The sequence below is a fragment of the Amblyomma americanum genome, chromosome 11 (assembly GCF_052857255.1).
Source record: "Amblyomma americanum isolate KBUSLIRL-KWMA chromosome 11, ASM5285725v1, whole genome shotgun sequence".
Classification (NCBI taxonomy): domain Eukaryota; kingdom Metazoa; phylum Arthropoda; class Arachnida; order Ixodida; family Ixodidae; genus Amblyomma; species Amblyomma americanum.
In genome coordinates, this window is record NC_135507.1 from 53985277 (window position 1) to 54012543 (window position 27267).

General features: G+C 46.2%; 1 protein-coding gene across 5 annotated transcripts in view; it reads left to right on the forward strand.

Annotated features, from left to right (window-relative positions):
• Positions 1–157: 157 nt before the first annotated feature.
• Positions 158–27267, forward strand: part of LOC144110433 (S-phase kinase-associated protein 2-like) — a 36516-nt gene continuing 9406 nt past the window's right edge. For 2 of the 5 annotated variants that reach the window (XR_013309835.1, XM_077643330.1), the window contains exons 1-10: positions 158–346; positions 2013–2310; positions 9236–9347; positions 10094–10202; positions 10915–11029; positions 13707–13762; positions 14871–15011; positions 16472–16570; positions 18494–18621; positions 19732–19894. Coding sequence is in view for 3 of the 5 variants with exons in the window: in XM_077643330.1 (XP_077499456.1) it covers positions 303–346; positions 2013–2310; positions 9236–9347; positions 10094–10202; positions 10915–11029; positions 13707–13762; positions 14871–15011; positions 16472–16570; positions 18494–18621; positions 19732–19894 (1265 nt within the window). In the remaining 2 variants the exon portion in view is untranslated. Of the gene's footprint in view, positions 347–1630; positions 1899–2012; positions 2311–9235; positions 9348–10093; positions 10203–10914; positions 11030–13706; positions 13763–14870; positions 15012–16471; positions 16571–18493; positions 18622–19731; positions 19895–25673; positions 26013–27267 lie in introns of those variants that run through there. The other 3 variants (XR_013309836.1, XM_077643331.1, XM_077643332.1) reach the window with 2 other exon arrangements.

A 27267-nucleotide genomic window follows, 5' to 3' on the forward strand; every position in this document is an offset into this window, starting at 1 on the left:
AAAATTATACATAATTATTGAATTTTTACTCACTTGATGGCTCCAATTCAAACATTTTGAAACATAAGTACTGTACTTATTTATCCATTTAGTGCAGTAGCCTCCTGAACGACCAATCGCGTGCTTCGATTCGGTTCAGCGTTGCCAGCATAACGGTCCCTCGTTTTTGTTCACGGGGCACGGGGCCGACCGGGCGGTGGGTAGACCGGCAGTGTAGGCAGGTGCAGCTTGGTGTGCGCTCGTTGCTTGCATTATCGTGGTGGTGGCGGCAAAAATAAATTTCTTACTTAGGCGCGCTCAATATGGATCACAAAGTGGTTCCCTTGGATTTCTCCATTAAGGGCAGGTAAGTAGAATTTATGTGCACTTAATGTTCGACGTAGCATTTGGCTTCAATATTTTCCTTCTGGGTCGAATCCGTGCTTTGCAGGGCACGGCATTCCGCTGAGTGCATGTTTCACGTGTGGTTGAGTTATTATTCCCACACGACACTTCGCACACTTAATAATTTTCTCCTAAGGACGCTCAAATTCGTCCTACCGGTGCTCGGACCTTATGTCAGTCGATGCCGAGGGTCCGAGCTGCTGCCGTTGAGGTGCAGTACCCCTATGCATTGCACACTGATTCTTTGACCCCCTTATTTTATTTTGTATTTTGCACTGGCAGTCAAATCTTTGCTCGAGGCGCTAAATATTTTTCAGGGAGAGTTATTCTTGCCTCAACATCAGTTTTTATGTAGTGTGCTGCCGAATCTGTGCACCGCTTATCACCCCGCCAAAACTCCCAAGCGCGCCAATAACGCCGGGCGCCAATTTATCAGAAATTAATTTTTGCCGCCATATGTGCGCATCGCACGTAGTGTAGTGAATTAACCATGCATTTATACATCTGTCAGAGCCCAAACTGCCATCCGATGGACGTAGTGCCAATATTGTTAGCCCAAACGCACTTTGAACACCCTCGCAACGTTGGCACCGTTTGTGCCCAGCTGGACGGAATTTTTCATATAAGATTTTTTTTTTCCATCGTGAGTGCTTGGTAAAGAATCAAACAGTGGTCATTTCATGCGTCTGTAGCACTTATTATCGTGGCGCAGTTCTGTCGCTAAGCCCGTTTTACCTCGGCGAAAAACTTACAAAATCCGTGCCGGATCCGGGCGCTGCTTCAACCGTTTCGTGCGCACCTCTGGTCAGAGCCCATCCTTAAAAATTTTCTGGCCTTCTGTGGCATGCACTTCAGTTATATTTTCCTTGTTTGTTTGTTTCTCACATCGTAGCCACCATGAGTGCTTCCTTCCAGGGAAAAATAACAGCAACGGTCGTCACTCGAACATGCCTGCTGCATCGTTCGTGCATTTTGCGTTGCTGGCGCAAGTTTTAACTCGCCGTCTTTTTTTTTTCCTTAAAAAAAAAACGCGCGCTGCAAGCAAGCGACTTTGTAGTGGCTCAACTGTGGGCTGTTTTTATCTTTGTATGAAAGAATAAAGTTTTCCAGAAGACGGTCTTTGTTTTCAATGTAAGGGCTAACTGTCCGTTGTAATGTCGGGTTTCCAAGTGCGTTGCACTCTAGTGCTCTTTTCTTCTTGCGATGTTTCGTAGGTCGTATGTTCCGCAAGTGCGCATGCGTCAGGTTCTGTAGCATCGTACTACAAAACTTCGCAGACGTAAAGGTGCCAGAGTACTTCTGAGCGAGCTGCAAAAGACATTGTTCGCCCAACTCTCTAACCGGTTTTTAATTGTTAACTGTGCAATTTTTTTCTTGGTCACGCACATCTCGACTTTAATTTAAGGGCTTATGGCGTGTGCCACTATCATATCTGTCTGCTTTTATTTATACTTGCTTTTAATAGGCCTAATCATGCTCCATATCGCATTCTCATTAAACAAGACTCAAACAAGGTGTGCATGTTGTCTTGTTGCTCATCATTCTCTCTTGGTGTTTCCTGCTTTTTTTTTTTCACTCACTTTCCCTTCCCAAGTTTTTCTTTGTTTTGTTTTCTGCATTTAAAACAGCAAAAAGCGCAGCCCACTGCAGGACATCTCAACGAACCAGCCACCTGGCAAGCGGCTCCGACGCAACACCAAGCACTCTGAAACCGCAGCAAGTGCCGAGACGGACATTGAGAATGCAATTGTCATAGACGACAGTGATGACGGCTCGTCACGTGATAAGTGGGGCGTTGACTGTCGCGTCCCAAGTGACGTCCTTGAGGACATGGGTATTGCTTACCTGGATGATGAATCTCCACAGCCTAGCTTGGCCCCTGAGAGTCCGCCATCGCCACCACGAGTATCACGCATGTGTAGCAAGGTAGGTGCACTGTGCAGTTGGCTCAGTAGCTGAGATGTCTGACTGTGCACAATTCTCTGTGATCACCTGCAGTCTTGGAAGTGGCCTTCACGGCAATGCCACTAATGACAGTTTTGCCACCTGTATAAGACACAACATGCAAAAATACCACAGCCCATTGGGTTTATTTCTGGGCTGTGTTGGCTGGTTCATTCTGCATCACCAGTGTTTTAAATATCTCCCAAATGCGAGGGGAATCCTTGTTTTCAGTCCTTCAAAACTCTGACTCCCGGGGGTGCTACTGAGTTTCACTGAGAAGACCCCTTCAGCTCAATAATTTTTGCAATACTTTACTGTCATTAGCTTTATGAAAGGGTACGCACAAGTGCATGGCAGACTGTTTTAGACCCTTCTTTGTGGCAAAACACAGATGTTTTTTCTTGTTTTTTTTCAACATACTAGAAAAGTTCTGTCTGCTTCTAGCATACAGAGATTTGCATCTCCCTTTATGCTTTGCTTCTTAAAGCAGTAGCCACATATCGCCACAAGGCTATCTGCCATGCGCTCGTGCATTCCCTTTCATGAAGCTGACGAGAGTACATGTTCAAAGCATTTTCATGTTCAGTCTACATGTTCATTGCATTTGCAGTTCCATTTGGTGTCGGCAGCAGTGGCGACAGTCTCAGGTTCTGTAATTTTTATACACGATAGCCTTCTGACATGACAAACTATTCTGCACCAACGCATCATAGAGCTTCTTGTAGCAAAATCGTAATTTTCTGTGCTCCACATCTAGGTATAAATGCCTGCGTGTTGTTTTTAATCCCCATAACTTCATTAAGAGAGCAAACTTCATCGACGCAGAGCCGTTCCATTCAGATATGCAATGGCTTGCACATTGATCATAAAGTTATGCATGCTTTCAGCCCCGTGTATGCAGTCTTTCAGTTGTTTGTGTACCGCCAGTCAAATTCACTTCTTTTTTCATGCCTTGACCAGTGGCAAGTGGCCTAAATTTTCCCACTGACATTCAGTCCACATGCTTTGGCTTATGGGATAATGCTGATTCTTTGCCAGTGTTATACCCCTGTCACACGGGCACTTGTAAGGCCTTAGAAATTAAGGTCCTTTGCCCCAAAGGCGCGTGACGCACATCTACACGGCAAAGCGTCGATACCTTTGCAATAAAGTTCCGTAGCAATAAAGGCGGCCGTCAGCGGCCTTAAAGTTGCTTAAAGGAGCAACCCAGACGGCAGCGCCAGCTAGTGACCTCAAAGAATAAAAAATTGACGCAATTTTTAGTTTTGAAACCGTAAACAATATCTAATTTATCTTATTCAATGGTTAATTTTGCGTTACAGTGCACTTAACCGTAGAGGAGGCTATGACTAAAGACATCCACACTGCTAAGAATGGACTTGAACGCTTTTCAGCAGCCGCATCGACACACGTGCTTGCACATCTCGCTTTGCTGTTTTTTCTTCGTTTGCTCTTTGTTGTGTGCGTGTTTTGAGTTTGCTTGTGTGCACAAAGTCACAAGCAACAAAGCACGCTTCTCGAACACGAGGAGCCGAACGGAAAAGTGCGCCTACCGTGGTCGGACCGAGAACGATGGAAAAAAAAAAAACTTTGTTTCAAAATATCCGTTTCTCACCGTCAGAACGCTCGTTTATTATCGTGATAGCTACTTTTTCCAACATAAACGAATGCACTCTTAGCTGAAGTGCTACCGTCTGCTTTAATTTAATAATGTTACTAGCGCCGCTTCATACACAGCGGTGACTTTTGGCATTCACGGAGGCCGCGTTCTAGCTCCTTTGGATTTGCCGTGTAGCAGCGTCGCTGCTCCTTTTCGGTTTTCCTCCTTTAGTGCAATAAGACAACTTTACGGCAAAGGCCGAGAAGAAGTCCCGTGTGACAGGGGTATTACTCTTTAATTAATAGTCAAAGCCAGGAAGCTTTCCATCGCTGTTGTATATCTTTATAAATACAGGCTCTACCTAAGAGTTGGACTCTTTGGTTTTAACTGAAAAGGATAGTATTTATTACTACATGTGCCACACCTAGCTGGCTGTTGATAGGAGTGGCACTCAGACAAGAGAAAGTTAAGATTACAGAAGATGCGGGCAGGGAGAGACAGTGGCACCCATGGATTAAGTAGCACAGTTGTGCATTTTCAGGTATTACTTCGCTTAATTACATGTCCCTGTAGACCAGGAAGCTCCAGCACTCAAGTTTACCAGCCCTTGTGCTGAGGGTCATAAAGCAGCTTGGGCCCGGGCCACCGTTAGCTCAGTGCTTTCTTTCACAGTTTTGCTAGGAGCTGTTGTACAACCCCCCCCCCCCCCCCCCCCCTCGGTGCAATTAGAATGTGTTTGTTTGAAAACAATGGCTGTAAACTGCAGGAATGACTGTTAGCGGACTGCGAAAAGTCATGGCCTTGCAAGGTTGCTCCCTTCTCGCGAGGCAGAGCAGACATGCAGACCCCTCGGGTTTGGAGAGGGGTGTGAAATGTGGCAACACAGTAGCACATCGCGTGACAACCTTGTGGGTACTGGCGTTCTACTGGCATGGGGGCTTTTTGGTGCCAAAAAGGAAGACTCGACTCTGCTCGTGCTGGAATGACAGAGGAGGGAGTGGACAGGGTCAAGCTTGACACTGGCGCCTGTCCAGAGAACGAGGAACCACACTGTACTGTACTTTGTCTGAAGAAGTCCATTCCTACATTGTGTTGTTGGGTCACCGAATCGTCAGGGAACTCCACTGGAACATCGAGCATAACACCATCAATCATCATCGACCAGAAAATAACTTCACCTCCTTACGAAACTTTGCCTGCTGGCGAAGCCCTGTTAACTGCCATCACCTGCTTAGGGCAGTTGCTTAGTTGAGTAAGATCCTTCACTGCATATAAGAACACTGACGCGAAAACATGCACAAACGCCTACAAAAAGTGTTGTGGGCTGTCCACCTTGACGGTTGCAGTTTCATCACTTTCACCAAAGTTTACCAACATTCGCATGAAAACATTGCTTTTAGAAGTGAACTTCCACTTATGTTTTTGCCTTATGGTTCCACCATATAACTTGCGTTCCTTTCTTTAAATGGATGGCAATAGCATTTCTTTCTACAAGCACAGCTCTAAGTACAACCATTTTTACTTCAATTGGTAAATCAAACGATCAGGCTGACAAATGGGTCTAGAGAAATGGTCGGCAACTTTTGACCACGCAGGAGTGCCACATTTTATTGTTGAGAAAAAAAACTAATTCATTCATAAAAAGTAAGACACGCCGAAAGAAGTCAGCCAAATAAGGAATTTAAAGTCTAACCCGTAGCTATACCCTTGAAAAATTAAATTTAGCTCGGTTTGCCAATTTAATTGGCCCATGTTTGGTTCAATCCACAGAACTTGATTGTGAAGAGTTCGGGAGAAAAGTTAATGGAGAATACTTTAGCAATCTCTGACTTGCTGGTGACATTCCCTTGCTAATTAACGCAGGGGCCAAATTGCAAATAATGATCACTCAAGGACCTGGACATGCAAAGCAGAATGTTGGATCTAAAACAATAGGCATTGAAAGCATTAGGAGTGGAAAGGGATAAATCGGCTAAGTGCACCTAGTGACCGCAGATTCGGACCATGTGAGTGAAATAACAGGAAATGAAGAATGGGATGGAGTGCATTTGTCACATACGCTTGGGTGGTCAGTGATCCCTTAAAAGAAAAGTATATATTATAGGTACTCACCTATGGCGTGGAAATGGGGTGGCTATTGAACTGTCAAAAATGGTTGAACTTAATGAAGACAATGCAGCAAGCTATGTAAAGGAAGATGATAGGTGTAACATTAAGAGACGAAGAGAGCAGAGTGGGTTAGGGAACAAACTTGGGTTATTGATATCCTAGTTGAACTCAAGAAGGAATGGGCATGGGCAGGGCATGTAATGTAAAGATAACCAATAGTTGTTAAGGGTAACTGACTAGATTTCAAGAGAAGGCAAGCGTAGCAGGGGCAGTCAAGTCAGGTGGGCGGATGAGGCTGGGAAGTTTATGGGGATAAGGTGGCCATAACTCGCACGGAACGGTTAATTCGAGGGGATATGGGAATAAGGATCCACCTTTGTCCTGCAGAGGATGTAGTTTGGCTGATGATGATGTTTGGTTCTTGGGAGAGAATAGTGTTCTATACAATGCGCATTTACAGTGGGGTGCGACTGAAGTGCCAAGTGCCCCTCAATCAAACCCATGGCATTAACTCATTATCGTGACGTCAAGTTCAATACCCTGCACCTGCTAACCATCTGCTATGCTAGCAAGTGCTGCTATGTCATGCCAATAGATTGATGCCGCTGGTTAGAAGGCCTCATTTGAGGGGCATTTACCACATCGTTCGCGAGTTGTATCCATATGTAGTTTGCTGTCCTGGCCATTCGTGTGGGTAGCTAGTTAAGAAGTCTGTCTGTGGGCTTTTAAACGTCATTTTATAATAACACACTTTATAAATACTTCATCAAAAAAAACCTCTGAGCACTCAAGGCTTAGTAAAGAGCAGTTTGGTAGGTTTCGTTATGCTCGGGCTGCTCTGCAGCTACATGGGGAGGCATTTTTCTGCTGTAATGTAATGGTGCACATCGATCATTATGGCATAGTGAGAAAGCAGGTTACTTTAACTGGCTCAGTACGGAGAAATGTGCAGTGTGCGGCCTCTTAGGACCTCAAGTCGAGGACAATAAACTTCAGTTCGTTAAGGTACTGCTATGGGCTAATTGGTTTGACATGACAGAAGGAAACACATGAGACACGGGACGATGAAGGTGAACGACACAGTCGCCGTGTGACCGCACCGGCCTTTGTCATTCATCTTCATCATCCTGTGGCCGTGGGGTTTCTTTCAGTTGATAAGTTTCAGAATTTTTGGTAATTAATGAATTTTTTATCTTGGTTATGTGTTGGCAGTTACGGCAAACTCTGGATTGTGTTCCCTTTGTGCTCTGACGTTTTCATCAAACTTGTCATACTTCTCTGTTTTTGGCTCTGTTTACACTGCAAAGCACGAAGGCATGCCAAGGATCTCAGCTGTGTTAGTTCTTGAAGGGAGCTGGGCAGTTTTCCACCGTCCTTTCTAGTCCAGCACGTTAAGGCTTAAGACTCGGAGATTGGTTCTCAAGGGCCGATGTAACAGAACTGAAGCAAATTCCGCGCTAAAATTTATGTTCTTCTCGCAGCCATTAAAATTGGTGACTTGTGAGAGGAGGTTCAGAGGTGTAAGAACTGCCAATATGTGATGCAGAACTCAATGCATTGGATGTTTTGTCATTGCTACTGTCAGGTCAGGTTTGGCATGGCTAGTCACATGCAGTATCCATAGTGGTTGGTCTTCATGCAATCCTGTTTGGCCTACAGTTGCAGGTCTGTCATGCATATCACAAATGTCTACACACATGTGGTGTTTGTGCATAGCATGCCATGGCCATGGCTGAATTTATAACCTCAAGTTCAGGTATATAGTCAGTGTTAAGAATACAGGGTTATCCAAAATCAAGAAACAAAGTAAAAATCGACGGTTGGAAAAGTACAGACACTAGCGTGATGCAGTGCTCGCACAAATGCACAAAAAAACTTGGGAGTTTTTTTTAATAACCAAAAATTTGACTGCCAAAATGGTTACATCTTCCACCGAAATGTGCCGCTTCAGCTCTGTCGGTAGTTTGTGCAGTAGCATTAAATGCTGCCTGTCAGTGAAAAATGTGGTACAGTCAAAGCTTGTTAATTTGACCCTCGGTAATTCAGAAATCCAGATAATTCGGAAATCAGGATAATTCGAGCTGCTGGTGCTGTTTCTGCTAATGTTCATGTAAGTTTATAGCCTAGGATGCTCGCCAATTTGGACACTACACATCCCATACTGGTTAATCCGAACAGCTTCCAGAGAGCAGACCATGTGCAGGTACGACTGGCATGGCAAGCGATTGTGAAAATAGCCCCACACACTGCTGACGTGTGCGCCACGGCGGGCGTGACGAAAAATTACGGCCTCCTCGGAGAATATTAATGACCGCTGAGTTTCGATTTCACTTTCCAGGTCTTCGCGCCAACCCACGGCAACAGCAGCTATCGGCTTTACGTCGGCCAGCCCACCGAGCCCAGCTGCGCTTCGTTTAGGACGCTGATTGGTGTCATTGCACATTTCTCCAGATTCCATCAGCACGATTCTTCTAGTGCGTTAAAGCTGCGTGCTCGTCACATGCTGTTCGTTCTTTGTGCGATGGAACTTCCTCATATGCGATCCAGCTGCTTGCGAGGGGACTCCACCACTGCTGTGTCACACCCTGAAGGATGCCATGGAGGCCCTTATCATTTTGGAGCTACTCTGCTCAGACACACCTGACAATGTGCGCACAACAGAGCGTTGATGGAAATGTGAAAAACAGTCGCTGTTGCGCTGTTTCCATCTCAAAACCAGACAACCATTGTGCAGTCTTTCACCAAATAAATTTACCGTGCCTACTGACATCACTGGGGTGGTGACATGGCAGTGAGGTATCTACCTAATTTGTTGTGAGCTATTGCGAGCAGCAATTTTCTAAAAAAATTTTCTAAATTATGGGGTCTATGCAGAGTTTTAAGTTTAACTCGAGTACCTGCATAGGTAACTTCTACAGGTCTGTTGCACTATAATATGCCCAACGAAATCATTTCGAGGTCCCTTTAAGTTCAAATTAGCAAACATTTAACATGAAAAAATTTGTTTTTAAAAAATTGTCTTGAATTTTTGTGAAAAACTGCATCATGCTACTGCCTCTACTTTTCAAATTATTGAATTTTTACTTTTACTGCAGTTCTTCAATGGCCCTATTATTTAATTATATTTAATTGTTATTTACAGAAAATTATCAACGCCCTGCAAGTCTCTGCACACTCACCGTATTGTTCCTCTTTCAGGGACAGAAGCAGGATATGCCATCTGTGTTGTCAGGCACGCCACTATCAAGGACAGGCGCAGATGACTTCACACTACATAAGCGCCGCAAGCAGGAAAACAGCGATGGTGAAGGTGGGTGAAACGATGTCTATGCTTGTTCAGTGAAACCCGTTGTCACAATGGAACACAGCTGTGCAGTTCATCTCATGGCAGCCACACTGCAGTTCAAATGTTTTGTCTGCTCATCACAGCCTGTTTGCTTTGAAACTTGATACAAGTCCTCAGCTTAGCTTTGAGCACTGAGTATTGCACGAATATACAGCCAAGATGTGTATGTTATGTCTTTTGCACTGGCATCCATTACATAATGTTGCAAACACGGAAAAATTTGCCCGCATGATAAAATATATACTTCTTGCAGGTTGTCAAGCCTCATGTCCTTTACATGAGTGGGGTTGCTTAGGTGTTGATATGAGGCCTTGTTTCAGCTGTACTCTGAATGAGTGAATTAGAAAACTCCCATAGAACAGTTATTAAACATGGCAGCTTGTATGTCTTGCTTTTAACTTCATGAAGTGTGGTAAAAGTAGTGCATGCTTGCTATGTTACTGTGATTAAATTCTTGCTTCATGTCGCAGCTTATTTCACAGAACTTCACTGTCTTCAGGGTCCCTAGTTTTTTTTAACTAGTACCAGGAATTGGATGGCATGCGATCGATGACAAACCTGCGACTTCTTCGTCTGAGGTCTGAAAGCACACTTGCAGACCTCAGATGTAGTGGAAGGGGTTTCGGAGGCCTAACAAGCTCTTAAGAACAAGGAATTTAACAAGCTCTGTGGGCGCCGATTGAGCCTTTTTGTCTCCGTGGTACTTGCAGACCCGTTCATGGATTTATCGGATGAAACCATTCTGGAGGTGTTCAAGTGGCTGCCCAAGTCGGTGCTTGTCAACTGTGGCCGTGTCTGCCGCCGATGGATGGAGCTAGCGTGAGCGCCACTTCAGAGCGAACGCTGAGTGCTCTTACGAGTCATAGAGGTTGCGTGATCGTTTTGGCTGAGAAATGACAGTTGGAAGTGGTTGGCTTGGTCAAAAAGTGAAGTTTGCTGAATGTCACACTGGGCTCAGTTTTCGAGCCTTGCGATTGAATCGCCAAGATGCTAACCCAATCAGTGACTCCTTAGAAGTGACGCGGAGCTTGTCGTACATTCAGCTTCCCATTGCCAGCAATGTCAGCACCAGCAACTCTCACTCCAAACGAGGTCGTTTGGGAAAGCAACCCACAGGCCACACTTTCTAATGTGAACATCATCAGTACTGCTGAGCCTCTCCTTGGTCGCAAATCGCAGCTGGTCACTCGCCCTCCACAACTCGCAAGTGTAAATACACCTTTAACTAACAAATGACACCTGAATGTTCTAGCTACGGCCTGCAGACCACAGGGATTCCAGTGGCTGACTGTGTTTGCAACGTCTTGGAAGTGAGCCATGGAGCACACATGCCAGCATTGCTCACAGCAGAGGCAAAGCCATCAAGATACCATAGCATAGAAGGAATACATTTGAGGACTCCTTTCAAAGTGGCTATTCTTAACTTAAGACACCTTTTAGGGGCACACGAGAGCAGGGACAAATGTGATGTCTTGTAGCTTGGGTCACCTGGGTTTCTACCAAGCACCATGCCCTGTCTCTTGAAATGTAGGTTCGACGAAAGCCTCTGGCGGCGGCTTGACCTTGGCAAGAAACACTTGGGCCCCGGTGTGCTCGGAACCGTGCTTAGGCGAGGAGTGACTGTCCTCAGGCTAGCCACAGCTGATGTGAGTGCTGCTGTTGTGTCATGTGTTTGGGAGCATGCTTGCAGATTCACTCAGCAGAAATGACACCTATTAGGGTTGTCTACTCTTCGGTTGCATTGACTTTGCACAGCAGCTTCCGAGCTAAGTTTCTTTGCCTTCAGCTGTCATTTCTGATAGCATAAGGCATGTGCAGGTGGTGATACAGTAAAAGCTCGTTAATGCGAACTCGGTTAATTCGAACAAACGCCCGGGTCCCGGCACAGCCCTGGGTATTTCAATCGGGGAAAACTCCTGATAATTCGAACTAGGAGTGCCTGGCTGACACCGTTCGTCGTAAATAGAAATTGACCCATAGCGAGTACAACGTGCTGCGAATTTACTACAGATGTAAAATAATGGAAAGGAAAAAAGCTGAGCACATGAGGCTGGCGGAGCCCGTGCTCTGGTGTATGCTGAAGCAGGTTTCCAAACCCGCACCACCGATGCTTCAGCGCAAGTTGTTCCTGGTTTTCGTTGTGCCGCGGTCGCTGGGTCGCGATCTCATGGTGTACACAACGCAGTATGGCGGTTCGGGCGCCATGATGCGTTTTGTTGGTGCCGTGAGCTACATGGACAGCAGTGTAGAGACGTTACAGCCCTTAAGTGACGCCAATATAATTGAAGCTACATGCTGTCCGCAGACAACACCGGGCTCACGTGCGGTGAGCACAGCCGACAGGGATGAGTCCGACTGCGGCGACAAGCCTATGCCACCGCCAAGTGCATGTCAAGTAGCATCGGTGCTCGATGTTGCGGCGCGCTACTTCTCTGCTATTGAGGATTTGGACGTTGTGCTGGAGCTCTTGGGCAAGCTGCAGATGATGCTGATGGAATCTCGGCAGAAGAAACGGAAGCGAATGCACACCACTGATTACTTTTTATTTTTGACAACACTTCCCCGTTATTAAACATGTTTTGGAGCATAAATAGCATCCTATATTCTAGCACTGAAGCTCGCTGCTCACGCCGATGCATTCCAGTACTTGTTCCTGGCGCATAACTGGCCGATCAATTTATTTCATTTGCCAATAGAACAACATGAATTTAATTCTCAGAATCACCCGCCACAAACGTGTAGTAGCGCCTAGTTCGCGATAGCGCGTCTAGATGTGACTGCTTTCGATTCTGCCCGTGCAGCGGGTCGCTATAACCACTCACTCTAGCGCCCATTCGGTAATTCGAACTTCGCTTAATTATAACAATTTTCTGGTCACCTTCGAGTTCGAATTAACGAGCTTTTACTGTATAAAGCAATGTTTATAGAGCAGGCTGTATCGGCATAGTTACATTAGTCAGTGGCTCGTAGATTTTTTTTTTTTTGCGTTCTGAGTGAGCGCACATCTGCCTTGTTGACTCAGTGCACACTTGGTGGATTCAAGAACACCTGTTCTCAATTCGCCAGTGAAACATGCATGCCCTGCACTCTATAAATGATGTGCACTATTAAGGTCGGATGGGGTCTTGGAACTATATTTGTTATTTTTGAGGCAAAATATAATGAAACTGTACAGGCTTATTCAGTTTCCTGTGCTGATTTAAGATGTGCAATCACTTTTTCACTACATCAGTTATTTCTCAGGTCATTACACATGTGCATTCCATTGTTTGCAAAGGCAAAAGGGAAAAAACACAGGAAAACTACTATTAACATGTGACTATAGTCTCCTATGGCTCAAGAATGAAGCAGCAAGTATTCCTGAAAGGAGGCTGTTCAGCCAATGGCATGAAATGCTTGTCATGACATCGTGGTTATAATCCCATTTCATGGATGCACCTGTCGGGCACCCACGATTTCATGATAGCAGGTAAACTGCGACGTCATGACAATCATCCTACACCATTAGCTGGAGGACTTCTTTTGAGAAATGCTTGCAACTTCATTCTTGAGCTGTATCTGACTACAGATAGAATGAAGTGCAAGGAATGTATTGTTGGAAGTACTTTCAGATTAAGCCAATATTAGGTATTTTGCAGCTCATTGAAGTTCACTGTTGATAGGACTGGTTGACACACTCTAAATTAGAGTGGACAAAAAAATTTGCTAGCATAAATTGAGAATATGCTCACAGCATTCGCTGCTCTAGATGTCGTTATTTTCCTTGTGAACTTGCAAAAAGCAAAAAATTTGTTTTGATAAAATGAGGAGAAATAAAGAGTTGAGGTATAAACTGTAGTTAAAAATTGAATTACAGTACTTCATCCAGCTAATGAAAAACTTATTCATAGGCAGAATATGGGTTACAGATTTTGAAGTTACTATTTCCTAAAAATATATTTTTTCACAATTTCTCAGGCCCAAAGACCCCTGTCCCCCTTAGCAGCCTTAGAAGCTAACTGGTTTGAGCAGATCAAGGGAGATCAAAGGAGGCTCAGATCTTTGTGCTCGACAAAGGCAGATAGCGGGATGGCCTGGGACAGACCTGATGCCAGCGATAAATTACTTCCCTGGGGGGTCAGAGTTGCTTTAGGACTTCTAGAGCGCGGAGTTCTTAAAAGTTCAGGGTACAGGGCAAGCAGTACCTGACTGAGCATTCTCAGAATCTGCAGTATGACATCAGTGATATCATGTCTGCTTTACAAAGTGTCAGCCTCGTTGTCTGCAGACTTGAGCAGTGATGTAGTGGTAGCTTAATGTAGTGTGGTTGTGTGATACTTTCAGGTCAAAAGTCCCATCTTCAGTGATACACCACTGATGTCCTGTCCAGCTGATAAGAGGTAATACTGGCAACTCAAATGTTTCTTTTGCATACTGATCAGGATGCACATTCTCTAACATGTTCCTTGCATGAAATATACCTGAAGGTTTGTTTAATTAACCAAACAGGACAGTGTTTTCTGGGCAATGTGGAAGCTTAGGTGAGTTGGTTCAACATTGTCGGAACCTCTTTGCGCTTGTTCCGATAATGTGTTCAGACCATCTCTCTTAGCAGTACCCAGACTTTTGCACGAAGCAACATGGTTTTGCTGTAGGCTTGGGCATTTGTATAAGTTGCCACGTCTCTGCTGCCATGTTCTGTCAAATGCAAGGTGTTTGAAGCATTCAGTGGTAGGCTTGATAATCTGCATTTGGTCTTAGTAATCGTTATGGCAGTATCTTCAAAAAGGGTGTCAAACAGGCCGCAGTTACAGTGAGAGCATCCTTAAAAGTCCAAGATACTGGCGACGGGGAACAGTGTGTGGTTTCCTTTCCTTTCTCTCTCTTTTTTTTAGGCACGTTTGAAGGCAAACTCTAAATGTGCAAATGCTCTGTTCTCGTCAACTACAAGGAAAAGCATGCCCACGAATGGAGTCATTGCTGTGCCCCGGCATTTCTATGAACATTGGTGCGAGTCATGTTGCAAGCTTCTTAGCCCTTGCTGGTCCTTGAGAGCAGTCTCCCACCTCTACCTACTGAGACTGGGGAGCGCTACAACCAAGACAAGGGGACAACACCACTTAAGAACACCACGAGACACGAGCGCATAAATGCGTTGTGTTCTTATGTGGTGTTGTCCCCTTGTCTTGGTTGTAGCGCTCCCCAGCCTCAATATGTACGACCAATTAGCCCCCTACAAAGCTTTATTGACCCATCTCTGCCACTTGTGAGCCCATAGTGGGACAGTTGCCATGCCTTTCGTTTTGTTTGTGACCCTAGCCTCCCTTCTTTCTTTGGCAGTCTAAATTCAGTGGAGGCGAAACTCTAGAGGCCCGTGTACTGTGCGATGTCAGTGCGCGCTAAAGAACCCCAGGGGGTCGAAATTCCCGGAGCCCTTCACTACGGCGTCCCTCATAGCCCGAGTCGCTTTGGGACGTTAAACCCCCATAAACCTTGCTTCTTTTACAGCTCGGTCGTGTGCAAGCTTCAATACCTAGACCTCAGCATGGCCAACATCAGCAAGCCTTCCCTGTGTCAGCTGTTCGCACAGTGCACCCAGCTCAAGAAACTCAGCCTCGAGCAGTGCGCACTGGATGACTACATCTGCAGGTAACCGGTGGACCTGGCTGGCTCTATACTGCTTTGATCTCCCTTTTGTTTTGTTTTTTTATATATATTTTAGTGCTTAAAAATTGTAGTGGTCTGTAGTGTGGAAAGTTCTGTTCAGTCATGGTGAAGCTGCAGTTGAACGGTTTAACGGGGACAATGGTCATTGAAAAATTAATAATGAAGTCTCAGTTATGCAAAGTTTTGGGACCATGTATTTTTTTGTGCTGTTTCGAAAGTCATTTAATGTCATGTAAAACAAGTCCTTATGCAGTTACGCAATATTTTATGCAATCTTTTGGAGAGAGCTTTTAAGAAATTTTGCTGCAGGAAGCTTGCTCAAATGCATGGCATTATATTTGCGTGACATCAAGGAATGTAGTAACGGTAAAATTATCATCCTGCCCATCGTAGAACTTGAGTTATAAATTTGTAAAGTTGCCACTCAGGAAACAGGGATACAAGCTTTTAATACAATAGCATTAAGCAGCTCATGTCACAGAAAATCCAGCATCGTTGGCGTCGTTGACTGTGAGTGAAAAATTCACGAAAAATCCCCAGAGAAGCAACCTAGGAGGCAGGTGGGCCACCTAGGTTATGTGACTTTGTGGCGTCATCACAACCTGCCGACCGTGGCAGTCAAGTTAATGATTGTTCACATGGGAAATGCAGCCTGGGTCACACAAGCCCAGCGGTGACAACACCTGCCATCGCAGGGCAGTGGCGCATCGCTTAACCACTGCACCAGGAGTGGTGTGAGGACTCCCAGGGCTCTATGAATGTTTAGGAGAGAATGACGAATTCTGGGTACTATATGGGAATTAACCCACTACACTATCACATCATACCCTTGACGCGGAGCTTATGTGCCCCTCCAATTTTTTCTTTCTATTTCTGAAGTGGGCACCTCAAAACCCCTACAACTCAACTTCTACGATAGGCAGGATGATAATTTTACCCATATTGCATTCCTTGATGTCAACACAAACAAATGGCATGCATTTCAGCAAGTCAGCTCTCTCCAGAAGACTTGCCCAACATATTGCTCAAGTGCACAGTGACTTGTTCCACATGAAATTAAATGACATATTTAGAATCTGCACAAAAAAAAATTTCTTTATTCAAAGACCAGGGTCCCCCCTTAATCTTGTCTTGCAGTGACTGCAGTACTGGGAGAGCCTTTGTGAAGTTTAGGTTGCTGCCATCAAACTATACTGTAGCACGAATTTTGTGTGCATATGTGGGAGTCACTGCAATTTGCGCCATATTCAGGTCGTTTCAGTAAACCTTACTTTCTGTCTTTTTTCAATGCTGTTTAAGTAACTGGAAAGCTTTCTTTCATTTCGCTTTTTTTTTTCTCTGCATGCTTATTGTTACAGCACATTTTTTTTATGTTAGTGGTGCTGCCGCCTTACACAGGCATGCAGGGAGAGTAAAGTGCGGCGAACGTCTCCTCGTTTCAGGTTTATTGGTGCCAACCGGGACCTAGAGACCCTCAACATGTGCGTGACGATGGGAATCACACCCACAGGCATTGCACACATCTGCAAGGGATGCACCAGGTACTGTTACCTCTTGCCTGCACACCTTGTCAGCTACGATGGTTGTGGTAGCCCTCCTCAGTGCCGTTGCGGTGCTGCCAAGAGCGCATGTACAAAAGCGGGTAGAAAATTGACTCGCTGCTTCAGTGCAAGTTAAATTTCTGCAAAGAGAGAATTTTCGTTTCTGTAAGCACCTTGATCTGGAAAATGCTGCGGGATTGTGCCTGTAAGTCAGTTTCGTGGAAATAGCTGCCACCTGTTAGAATCATGCGATCTTTTCGAAAGGTTTGTCATTGCCTGATTAGCACACTGGGTATTGAATCCACTCAGAACCATGCCGCCCGCTTTATTCTGCCGAACTACTCAAGAACTGCCGATACATCTTCTGTGAAAATCGTCCTTAATTTTCCTGACCTTGTTCCCCAAAGCAAGGTCTTCCGGTTTTTTCTGTTCCATAAAATTTACAATAACATCTCTTACACACCAATTGCTTGCCTACCTGCCACCCACCCTAGGGGTGACACCATCCTATGTATCATCCCGGATCAATAATCAGTTTAACGTAGGGGTCCCGCCATGCAGCATCAGTACGCATCTGAATTAGTTTATTCTCCACACCTGCAACGAGTGGAACCACCTCCCTGCATTCATCGCCACCGTAACTAATGCTGACACCTTCAAGAAATGCACCTGCGATTTTGTATGCCCCTCCTCTGCGATGCCCTCGGGCCTTGAGGGTACAGAGATAAATAAATACCTGGTCCGCATTCAAGCTGGTTCCCGCCCCACCTCCCCAGCACCATGGGTTACGCCGTCCAAGCCACGACGGATGCTGCAGCTGCCCCGTTTTCAACGCGATTGCGCACGTTATTAAGGCAATCTCAATGGCAATGATGGACGTGCCATTGTCTCATGTGACTGCCATGAAGGACAAACAGCCAAGCCTATCCGAGCCAGCCCGTCTGATTGACTCTGTTTAAATCCAAGATGGCGCCTTTGACAATAGCCAGGGGGGTAAAGCGTATGACCTCTATAACAGCGGCGGAGAAACGGTTAGTTGCTACACCGATGCCTGCTCACGTAAACAAAAAAAAACGAATCTTCAGTTGAAAAACGATCTCCACAATACTGCTGGTGACTATCTTAGTCCGAAGAATGGAACTTTTGGACTCCACAAAGTCCGAAATATTGATCGTGAAAAGGTACACGTTCATATGAGGTGCGTGACGGTTCCTCAGCAAGGTCCGAAATATCGCACGAGTCTGAATTATCGGTCTGCTACTGTATTTAGGTGTTCAGTGGACTTCCCAATAAACACGTCAAATTTCATTGCTCTGTACCCAAAAAATAAGTACTTTCAGCTCCAAACCTGCATCCTTCTTTAACTCGGTAGCATACACGGTAGCATACACAGTGGATTTGCATTCAGCTGTCCTAAGCTGCTGGTTATAGAGTTGTGCTGTCCAAGATGCTTTTGCTTGCATTTTGGAGCACAGCTCTGAGGCGGTCGTTTCCTGGTTTAGTGGCGTAACCAAATGCGGAGTGCAAGGAAGAAAGTGGAGCAGGGAAGTACGGCAGTAGCATGAAGGCAATTCGCACAGCGGCGACCCACGGCACTAAAGTAGCATGCGTCGTTGTCTGCTTGCCAGTGACACCATCGGCACGGTATCCTCCACTGAGCGTGTCGCGAGGAGTGCCTGTTGTGGCACTGCTCACTCAGAGATGGCGCCAGAATGGCGCGCACCATCATTTGGTTGCACCGCCTGCGGTTCAAATCCTGCAGCAGCTGCGCTCAAAATTTCCACTACTGAGAAACGTACAGTCGTCAGCCAATTTTTTTATTCTTTTCCTTTCTAGTAGAAGTTACAGTAACGATCACAGCTGCCATAATACTGGACAAAGTGTTGGCTGTTAAAACCTTTTTTTTTTTTTACTTTTTGCCAGTCTGACCTCCTGGAACCTCTCGTGGGCTGGAATGACCAAAGCGTGTCTAGATGCCTTCGTGCGCACAGTGACGCCCAAACTCCGTGAGCTCAACATTGCTGGATGCTCGACGCAACTGCGGAATGATCGTGAGTTTTACCCATCCTCATGCAGATTCATCAGGCTTTAGGGATTGTGGTCAAACTTTAAGGGTAGCTGAAGGGGGAAAAATTGGCGGTGGTTTAGCTCTGCTTAAACCTGGAGTGACGCGATAGCTACAGCTGGCCGAGTGGAACTTGATCATGTGACGAACCATGCAATCAGCCACGGCGCCGGCAGCTGCTCCGCGTCACGTGACAGCGTGGCGGCCGCAGCCACGCCGAAGGCTCGGAATGCTACCGTAATGTAGCTATCGCTACAAAATAGTTGGAGGGAAGTTGCGCGTGCAACCTGCAGAAACCTTGGTCGTGTGAAACTGCTGTATTCGTTATTCCAGCCGTAATCATGCAAGTGCTGGTTTAAATGAAGACTAATTTATTTTATACCTTGGAAAACATGCATTTTGGTGCGGGGCTTAATTTTCTGGATTTTGATAAATGGCCTATAGTAGTTTGCAAGAGTTTGTTCTTGGGAACATGTCATGCCCTCACATAAATAAATTCAGATTTAAGCAGCTGCACTTCATTTAGCTTCAGTATAAATTCACTAAAAAAGTGTCCGCTAGAAGTGTTCAGAGGATTTCCGCCAACGACAACGGGGTTAACGTGTCGAAAAAATAAGAAAAATTGCAAGATTTATTGGAGATACAATGCTTTTCTTTTTTTACATAGCCATGCAGTATTCATGTCTTAATCATGCCCCTCCTTTTATTAATGCAAAACGTTTTTATGTCTCATTGAGAACGAAAATCGGTGTTGTCATCATTGACCACGAAAGTGTCATGAAAAATCTCGGATAACTTCACCGTGAAGTCAAAGAAAAGAAATTTTTTCCTAAGGTGCGGGGAATTGAACCCAGGACTTTAAGACTGCGAGGCGAGCATGCTACCCACAGGTCATAGAACTGCGTTGGTTCTTGGTGAACAAAGCGGAACCTATTGTATGTGGTGCCTAATGACTGTATGATAATGAGTATGTGCATCATGAGGAAGGAAGATAAAAAATTAAATAAAATATAACAAAAACAATGCTTTCGCATCCAAAGTACGTAAGTAGTTTTAAGTGCCCTCCTTAATTATTTATTTTTTTCCGTGCTTTCAGACGTGTTGGCACTCGTGAAGCGGTGTCCACAGCTTGTCGAGCTGGACCTTAGCGATGCCGCTGAGATCAGTTGCGAGGCCATACACGCCATCATCAAAGGCCTCCCTGACCTCCAACACCTGGGCCTCAGCCGTTGCTACAACATCGTGCCCACCACCTTCCTGTGAGTGTTGCTTTGGTGATTGCCATGTTTTGACTGAGTAGCACAAACGAAAGTTCCCACAGCTTTCATGAGGCAGTGAATCGCAAGTTGCAAACAAATGTTGCGTTATGCTGCAGAAGCCAAGTTCCTCCATTTGTTTTCATGTGCTCTGGTTTGAAAGTGCTGGTGCACGTCACTAACATTAGCTATTTCTTAACTGGAGTTGCTGGCATGCTGCTTCAGGAAAAAAATTTTAAATTTGGAGACTTGGTGTAGTATACATACAGCATGGAGTACAACTCCCATTCTGATGCGTAGACCTTCAAATTGGGTTCCACATAATCATTGAGCTTCTTGAAGTTCTTTTTGGGTTCCCTGAGATCCTAAATCCATGCATGCTCCAGCGCCCACCTTTCCTTCACCCGCTTCATTTTGAGACCAAGCATGCTGCACCCAACTGCTTCACTATACGGCCAGTCATTGTTTATTGAATTTGGTCTTTTCCAGGGGGCACTGCATGCCTTTGTGCTCTTTTAGAGTGATAGTTCTACTGGATGCACTCAACACCACGCTGTCTGAATTTGACCTTCGGCCTAGCCAAGGTCAAAATGTGCCTAGTAGAAAATAAGATTCGGAAAAGGAATCACATCCACAACTGGAAGTCGAACCCACGGCGGCGCGAACTGATCAGCTTCACAGGATGTTGCACGAGACCCCTAGGCTATCGCCATAGCCGAACACGCCTCGTGCTATGCCCCTGTCACACGGGCATTTCAAAGCCCCTCGAACCGATAGTCTATTGACTCAAAGGCGATCGAGCGCTGCTACACGGGCAGTTTCAATGGGCATCGAATCAATAGTCTATTGAGTCAACGGAGCAGCGCGGAACTCCATCGAGATTTCGGGGGCCTTGGAGCACTGCCCAAGGTTGCTAGCATTGCTTCGTGCGGCGCCAAGCGCACTTTCGTACACGACACATTCAGGGTACAAAAGCATGAACAAACATTATTCGCCTAAACTTTAACGCAAGCAGTCTGTACAATAATTATAAAATTGTATCAGACTGGTTTTAAGCGCATTACGCGCATTAATTTTGCGTTGCGGTCTTTGCGTTGCTTGCATACATAGCGTTGAAAGCATGGCGGCGCCCTGCCCGCCCGCTTCACAACGATAACAGCTTCGTCGCTAATCCCTCAAAACAATATCGTGTTCTAAGCTGTTGTATTCGCCTTCGATTTGCCCATTCTTACCCTCGCATAAAGTTTAAAGAGACAAATAGCTATTGTTTTTCGGATATCAAGGCTATTTCCCAGGTCTTAGGCCTGACGAAGCAGCGCTGCGACGCAGTTGGACTGGCTTGGTTTTGGCTCCTCTTGTATTTGAATGATTGCAGCAGTGTCTGCATCTGTCCGTCGCGTACGTGCGTACTTGCAATGCGCGTATGCGTGTATTTCAGCATTTAGTATACATTCATCAAATATTTTTATTTTTGCAAAATCCAAAGTAGCGATTGTGGCGCCATATAAGCTTGGCGTGAGACACGAGAACCATTTCAGTGGCCATTGAGATTTGCCGTGTAGCAGCGACACAACTCCTTCGAGTACGATGGCGATTGAGAATTTCAAAGACCCTCGACTCGATGGCCATTGAAATTCGCCGTGTGACAGGGGTATAAGACGGCGATCACGGAGTTCGTTTCGATGTAGTCACGAATTTGAATCGAGCGTGTGCCTGGAAATGAACTCGTAATTTGCTGCTGGACAAACGCATCAAGGTTTCCAGCAAGGATGAGTGAATCGTTCTTACCGGGAACAAAAATTGGATGGCGCTTGAACGGCGCCCCCCATATAGGCCCCTGTATTCTGGGAGGGTATCGTCTGTAGCCGGCGTTTACATGAAGCAACTTTTAAGCTTTCATTTTGTAGCTTGACACTAGGCGGCACTACTGTGACAAATTCTTCGTGGTGTTGCGGCGCATTTATGGTAAGCCTTCTTCGTCAGCGTGTTGACGTGCATGTGCTGGTGTGTGTTTACGGTGTCGGTTCGTTACGATGAGTTCCGCTGTGAGGAAACACAAAGTTTTGTCGCTTGAAGATAAGCTCTCGATTTTGAATGCGGTTACCGCCGGCGAAAAAAAGAAGGATGTCGCTGCCCGCTTCAGTATACCAGCCAGCTGCAGAACAAAGCATCCGCAGTGTGATGGAGTCGGGCACAAGTGCCCAGAAGAAAAGACCGAAGACGTCGACGTATGCTGATGTGGACAACGCCATGTTCGCATGGTTTTTGGACAGACGAGCACAAAACGTACGCGATTTTGCAGCAGAAAGCCATAGATTTTGCTTGCATCCTGGGCCACGACGACTTCAAAGCGAGTAACGGCTGGCTACAAGGATTTAAAAGCCGGCACAGTGTCGTCGGAAAAGCGGTATCTGGCGAGCCTGCCTCCGCAGACAGCGATGCTGCTGCCTCGTGGGTTGCCGAGAAGCTTACCGGCATTTTCAGCCGCTATGAAGCTGCCGACATTTATAATACTGATGAGACGGCCGTGTTTTATCAACTGTTACCAAGCCGCACATTGTCACTAAAAGGAGAAGACTGCCGCAGTGGAAAGCAAAGTAAACTGCGCGTGACAGTTTTGCTTTGCTCCAACACTGATGGCAGCGACAAGCGAATCCCATTGGTTATTGGCCGCAATGCCCGGCCCAGATGTTTTAAAGGAACAAGGCGGATGCCAGTAAAATATGTGGCAAACTCCAAAGCTTGGACGTTGCGGGCAATTTTTTCCGACTGGCTGAAGGAGCTCAACCAAGATGTCAAGCGACAAGGTCGCAGTATTTGTGTGCTGCTTGACAACTGCTCCACGCACCATGTGGAAGGCCTACAGCTTTCGAACGTCGAGCTGCAGTATTCGCCACTTAACTGCACTTCTCTAGTACAACCCTTAGACAAAGGGGTTATTAACAGCTTTAAATGCTGTTACCGCCGTCGATTGATACAAAAGATGCTCCTGGACATATGCCTTGAACGGCCGACGAAAGTGGATATCTACCAAGCAGTCAAAATTCTTGCTTCGTCGTGGCAAGAGATCGGATCACAAGTGATCGCCAAAGCTCAGGTAAATAAGGCCATTCAAGCTACAGTCACTGAAGACAAACCTTCAAGCCCACCCGAGGTCGCAGAAGCGTGGGATGAACTACGCATGAACGGTGGGGTGCCCGACGGTGTCGACCTGTGCGACTTTTTGTTCGTGGACAACGGCGCCATGGCTACGGAAGAGATGACCGATGCGGCACTTGTTGAAACCGTTAAAGGTGACAGTTTGTCAGAGCCTGATACGTTTTGCGCTATGCCCATCGCGAGGGAACTGATGGACGTGGTGGACGTTCTGCGGTGTTTCGTCGGCTCGCATGACGATGAAGCAGCCCTGGATGCCTTAGTTTTATTGGAGCGCCAAGTAGTGGCTTCGATCGGACAAAAACAGCAAGCGAAAATTACGCAGTTTTTGCCTATTAAATAAATTCTTTGAATGGTGAGTTCACTTGAATTGATATCTATCGCATTTTTATTTCGTTCTGGCCTTATCCTTACCAGTCTTAACCCAAAACTGCATGTAACGAAAACCTGGATATAACGAAAAATTGCGAACTTTTTTCAATTTCGTTATATTCAGGTTTGACTAATACATTTTCGTTTTGGAATGTGCCCACGGGCACTCCCGCGTGCGGCAACCGATAGCAGCTGGCAATAAGCGGAGACCACAGGATAGTGCTATCGCGTTGTGTTAATAAAGGCCAAGGGTAAAGTACCTCCAAGTTTTTTTTTTTTTTTTTTTTCAGAAATGTGATGTGGGGGGTCGACTTGTATTCGAGTCAACTTACAATCTTGTAAATACGGTATGCTTCAGAATTATGGTGCTTGGACAAAATTTATTATTTTCATATGATGATGTGCTTCAACAACAATATAGTTAGCATAGCTCCAGATAGCAGGTATTTGGCTACAGCCTTCTTTCAAGCAAAACCAAAAAAATGTAGGAAGGGTCCTAAGGACCCGTAAGAATTAAACTAATTAGACAAGTTATTTTCTATAATATGGGAACTATTTGAGATGTACTAAAACTAATTATAGTTTTGAAAACAGGAAAAAGAAATGCACATACGCACCTAATTTCATTGCGATATCTTGAATTTTAAGAATGTTCATTTCAAGCCCCGCATCTCCCCTTAAAGCCTGGACTCCATGTGCGTGAAAGAGCGAGCGACGCGACAAGGCGGCACGGCTACGCTCGATCCGTCGCTTGTGGGCAACCTCCATGCAAGCGAAGGCGGCAGGCGACGCAAACCCGCGACGTGCGCAGCAGACTCCGTGCTTTGCGCACTGAGGCTTAGAAACACGCCCGTAACCTGTTCTCTCTCTTAAAATTTTGTGAGTGCGCCTCATAGTCAGGGCCAAAGGAATATTTCCTCTACGGCAGCGATGTAGCGGCAGTGGAGATAACCAACGGCGTGCTTGCGAAGACGAAGTCGCATCACGGGTTCACGGGGGAGGTGTGCTTTCGTTCGATGCCTGTGCACTCCGGCTTAGTAAAAACACTCCCATAAACTGTCACCGCAATCTGGTTGTAAGTGAGCAAACTATAATTTACCAGTGAGAATGTGCGCCCTGATTGTTTCTGCACAGTTGGAGCGCAGCGGGCACGGTGGATCGAACGCCGGTACCCGTGGCTCGACACGCATCTCTCCCTGCAGTACGCCCACTCGCGTAGCCCACTCCGAATGCTGTTAGCCCTCCACACCCAACAAGTAGATTGTTTTAATTATTTAAATCATGCGGGTCTGCCTCTCAGCTACAAAACCAAATATTTTCTCGACGGTGGCGATGACCAAGACGACGGGCTGGTTTCATGAGATGTACCCGTGTAAAACCGTAGACAAACCGGAAACGGCTTTGGGGGGCTCTGATTGGCCAGTCGCGTCGGGGACTTCCGGGCGACGAGCGAACTTTTCTGTGAGTGCAGATCCGAGCGACACGGCAAGCGACGCATGCATTTTGTTTTGCGCGATGGCGTCGCTCGTCGCTTGCCGCCGTCGCCTTCGCGTACATGGAGTCCAGGCTTAAAGCTGAAAATGGTTTTTTTGAGAATTCAAGGTTATTGAAAAATTTGAATCTAGGAAGCTTCTAGGTAAAGCGTGCAAAGTGTTTTTGCGCTAGTATTTAAAATAGTGCGTTAAAGGATGCGGGGAAACTCATAGTGACGTCATTGTCGCCGGAATTTCAGTTGTCTCCTGTCTTCGCCTGCACACTGCTGTGCGTCGTCCGAAGCCGCCAAACAATCCTTCGTGAGCTTCACTTTTCATGGCATTGGTTTTCTTTCATCAAACAATTGTTTCTTCGCTGGAAGCCTAGCGCCGTCGTACGTGACGTCATTAGCAGGGCCTCTGCCTGTCGCTGTGCACCTCAGAGAAGCCTGAACGCTGATGCCGCTTTATTTGGTGATTACGCCACCATTTCAAATGCTAGCGCAATACGGTTTCGCAGGCTTTACCAGCATTTTTCACATGTTCGGCCCTATTAAACTCATCGACTTCTAAAACCGCTTCAGTTGCCCTTTTAAGGGACCCTGTACAGTCGGACTATGTTGGTTTCAATTTGAACTTGTGTAAACTGTCACGCCACAGCTCTTTAGAGAGGTTCATTCTTCAGAGGCGAAGCCACCTATCAGCATTTTGAAGAACTTAATTTCAACAAACCGTGGAGATTTTTCAGAGATGCTCGCTGATCTGTCTTTCCCACCACATAGGAGGTCTCGAAGGTACTTCCTCAAGAAAACAGCCGCTCCACGACACCCAGTGGAATTCTGCCTTGAGCCTGGGTGTTGGAATGTGTAGGCAGCCTGTCCAGCTGGCTTCTGCGTGCCCATTTGGCCGAAGCTGTGATCTCATCTTACATCATCTGCTGATCAATTCAATTGGACGTCATCCACAAGTTGTCCTCTTCATAGTCTTTACTGCTGCATGATCCATATGCACGTTTACTTAGCATTGCCCAGCAAAAGCTGCAAGGGTTTTGTCTATGCAGGAGAATGTGATAGGCTTTAGCCCTTCATGAAATCCTTGAATAAACACTGTGATTTTTTAGATGTTTTTAGTTTTGATGTCAGTTTATGCCATAGCAAGGCAGCAGTGAATGAGGCAGTCTTAAGTGCTGCGGGGTTTTCAAATTGGCGGGAGGGATATGTATGTATCTGCTCATCTGCACCTGACAGTCAGGCCCCCGCCCCACCCCACGATCGCTAGTGCCACAGCGCGCAGGCCATGCCCTTGAGAACAAAGGAATACGACAGTGTGCTGATGTGCTGACACAAGCGGCATTTATTGCTACAGAAACAATAAACGCCAGTTAGCAACAAACGAGGTCCCCGTAGGGGGGCGTCTGCAACTTACGGGCGTTGGTGGGTGGCGACACCATGGGTTCCCGAGCATCCGCAGGGGCATCCCCTCAGGGGGATGATGGTGAACAGTGCATCACCACGGACCCAAGCACCTACGCCTTGCCATGCGTGGCATCGCCGTGTCCAGGGAAAAGGGGATCCTGTTGGTTGAGCCGATGCCGAGCGTTTGGACCTTTAAGGCCCCTCGGCGGAGGCAACACACCACTTATGGCCCAGCTTCCTGTAGACGGCACCTCCGGCCTGACCCGACCAGAGGAAATCGACAGTCGCCTTCTCTTGTGCTCCCCTCCATCTTTCGCTTTCCTACCTCTTTCTCACAACTCTCCTATCTCCTACTCACTTCTTGGTTTTTCCTTTTTTCCTGGTGGCGAGGGTTAACCTTGTGTGGCCGACCACCCTGAGTTGAGCCATATTTCGTTATAGTTGAGGTGTACAGCTGGCGTGGGCAGAACTTGCGTTCAAGTTCCTGTCCTGTCCCCTTGTTGGACTCCATGGTGGGTGGCTGGCACCATGACCAAATAACTACATTTTTTTATGGCTCCCCCCTTTTCCAAACCTGATCACTCTCTAAAAAGAGGGCGGAACGAAGCAGATTTTTTCCTTAAAAAGAAAAAAACATTTTCAAAGTTTCTTGTTATCCACAGTGAATGCGAACAAAAGCAAGCCCGAATAATATCGCCATTTCTTGTGTCCAAATGCTTAACAGATACCTTGGGCCCTGGCTACAAGGTATCAAAAATGGCCAGCGGCGACCTACTCCTTGAATTGCACGAGAGCATCCAGCGCTCGAAACTGTCCAGCATTGCTTCCACAGGGGACATCACTGTCTCCATGACTCCCCACCGATCCCTTAACACAGTCCGGGGGCGGGGGGGAGGGGGGGGGACGTTCCAGGACCTTACCAAATACACTATGCAATGCTTGCCCATCTTTCTGAGCCTGC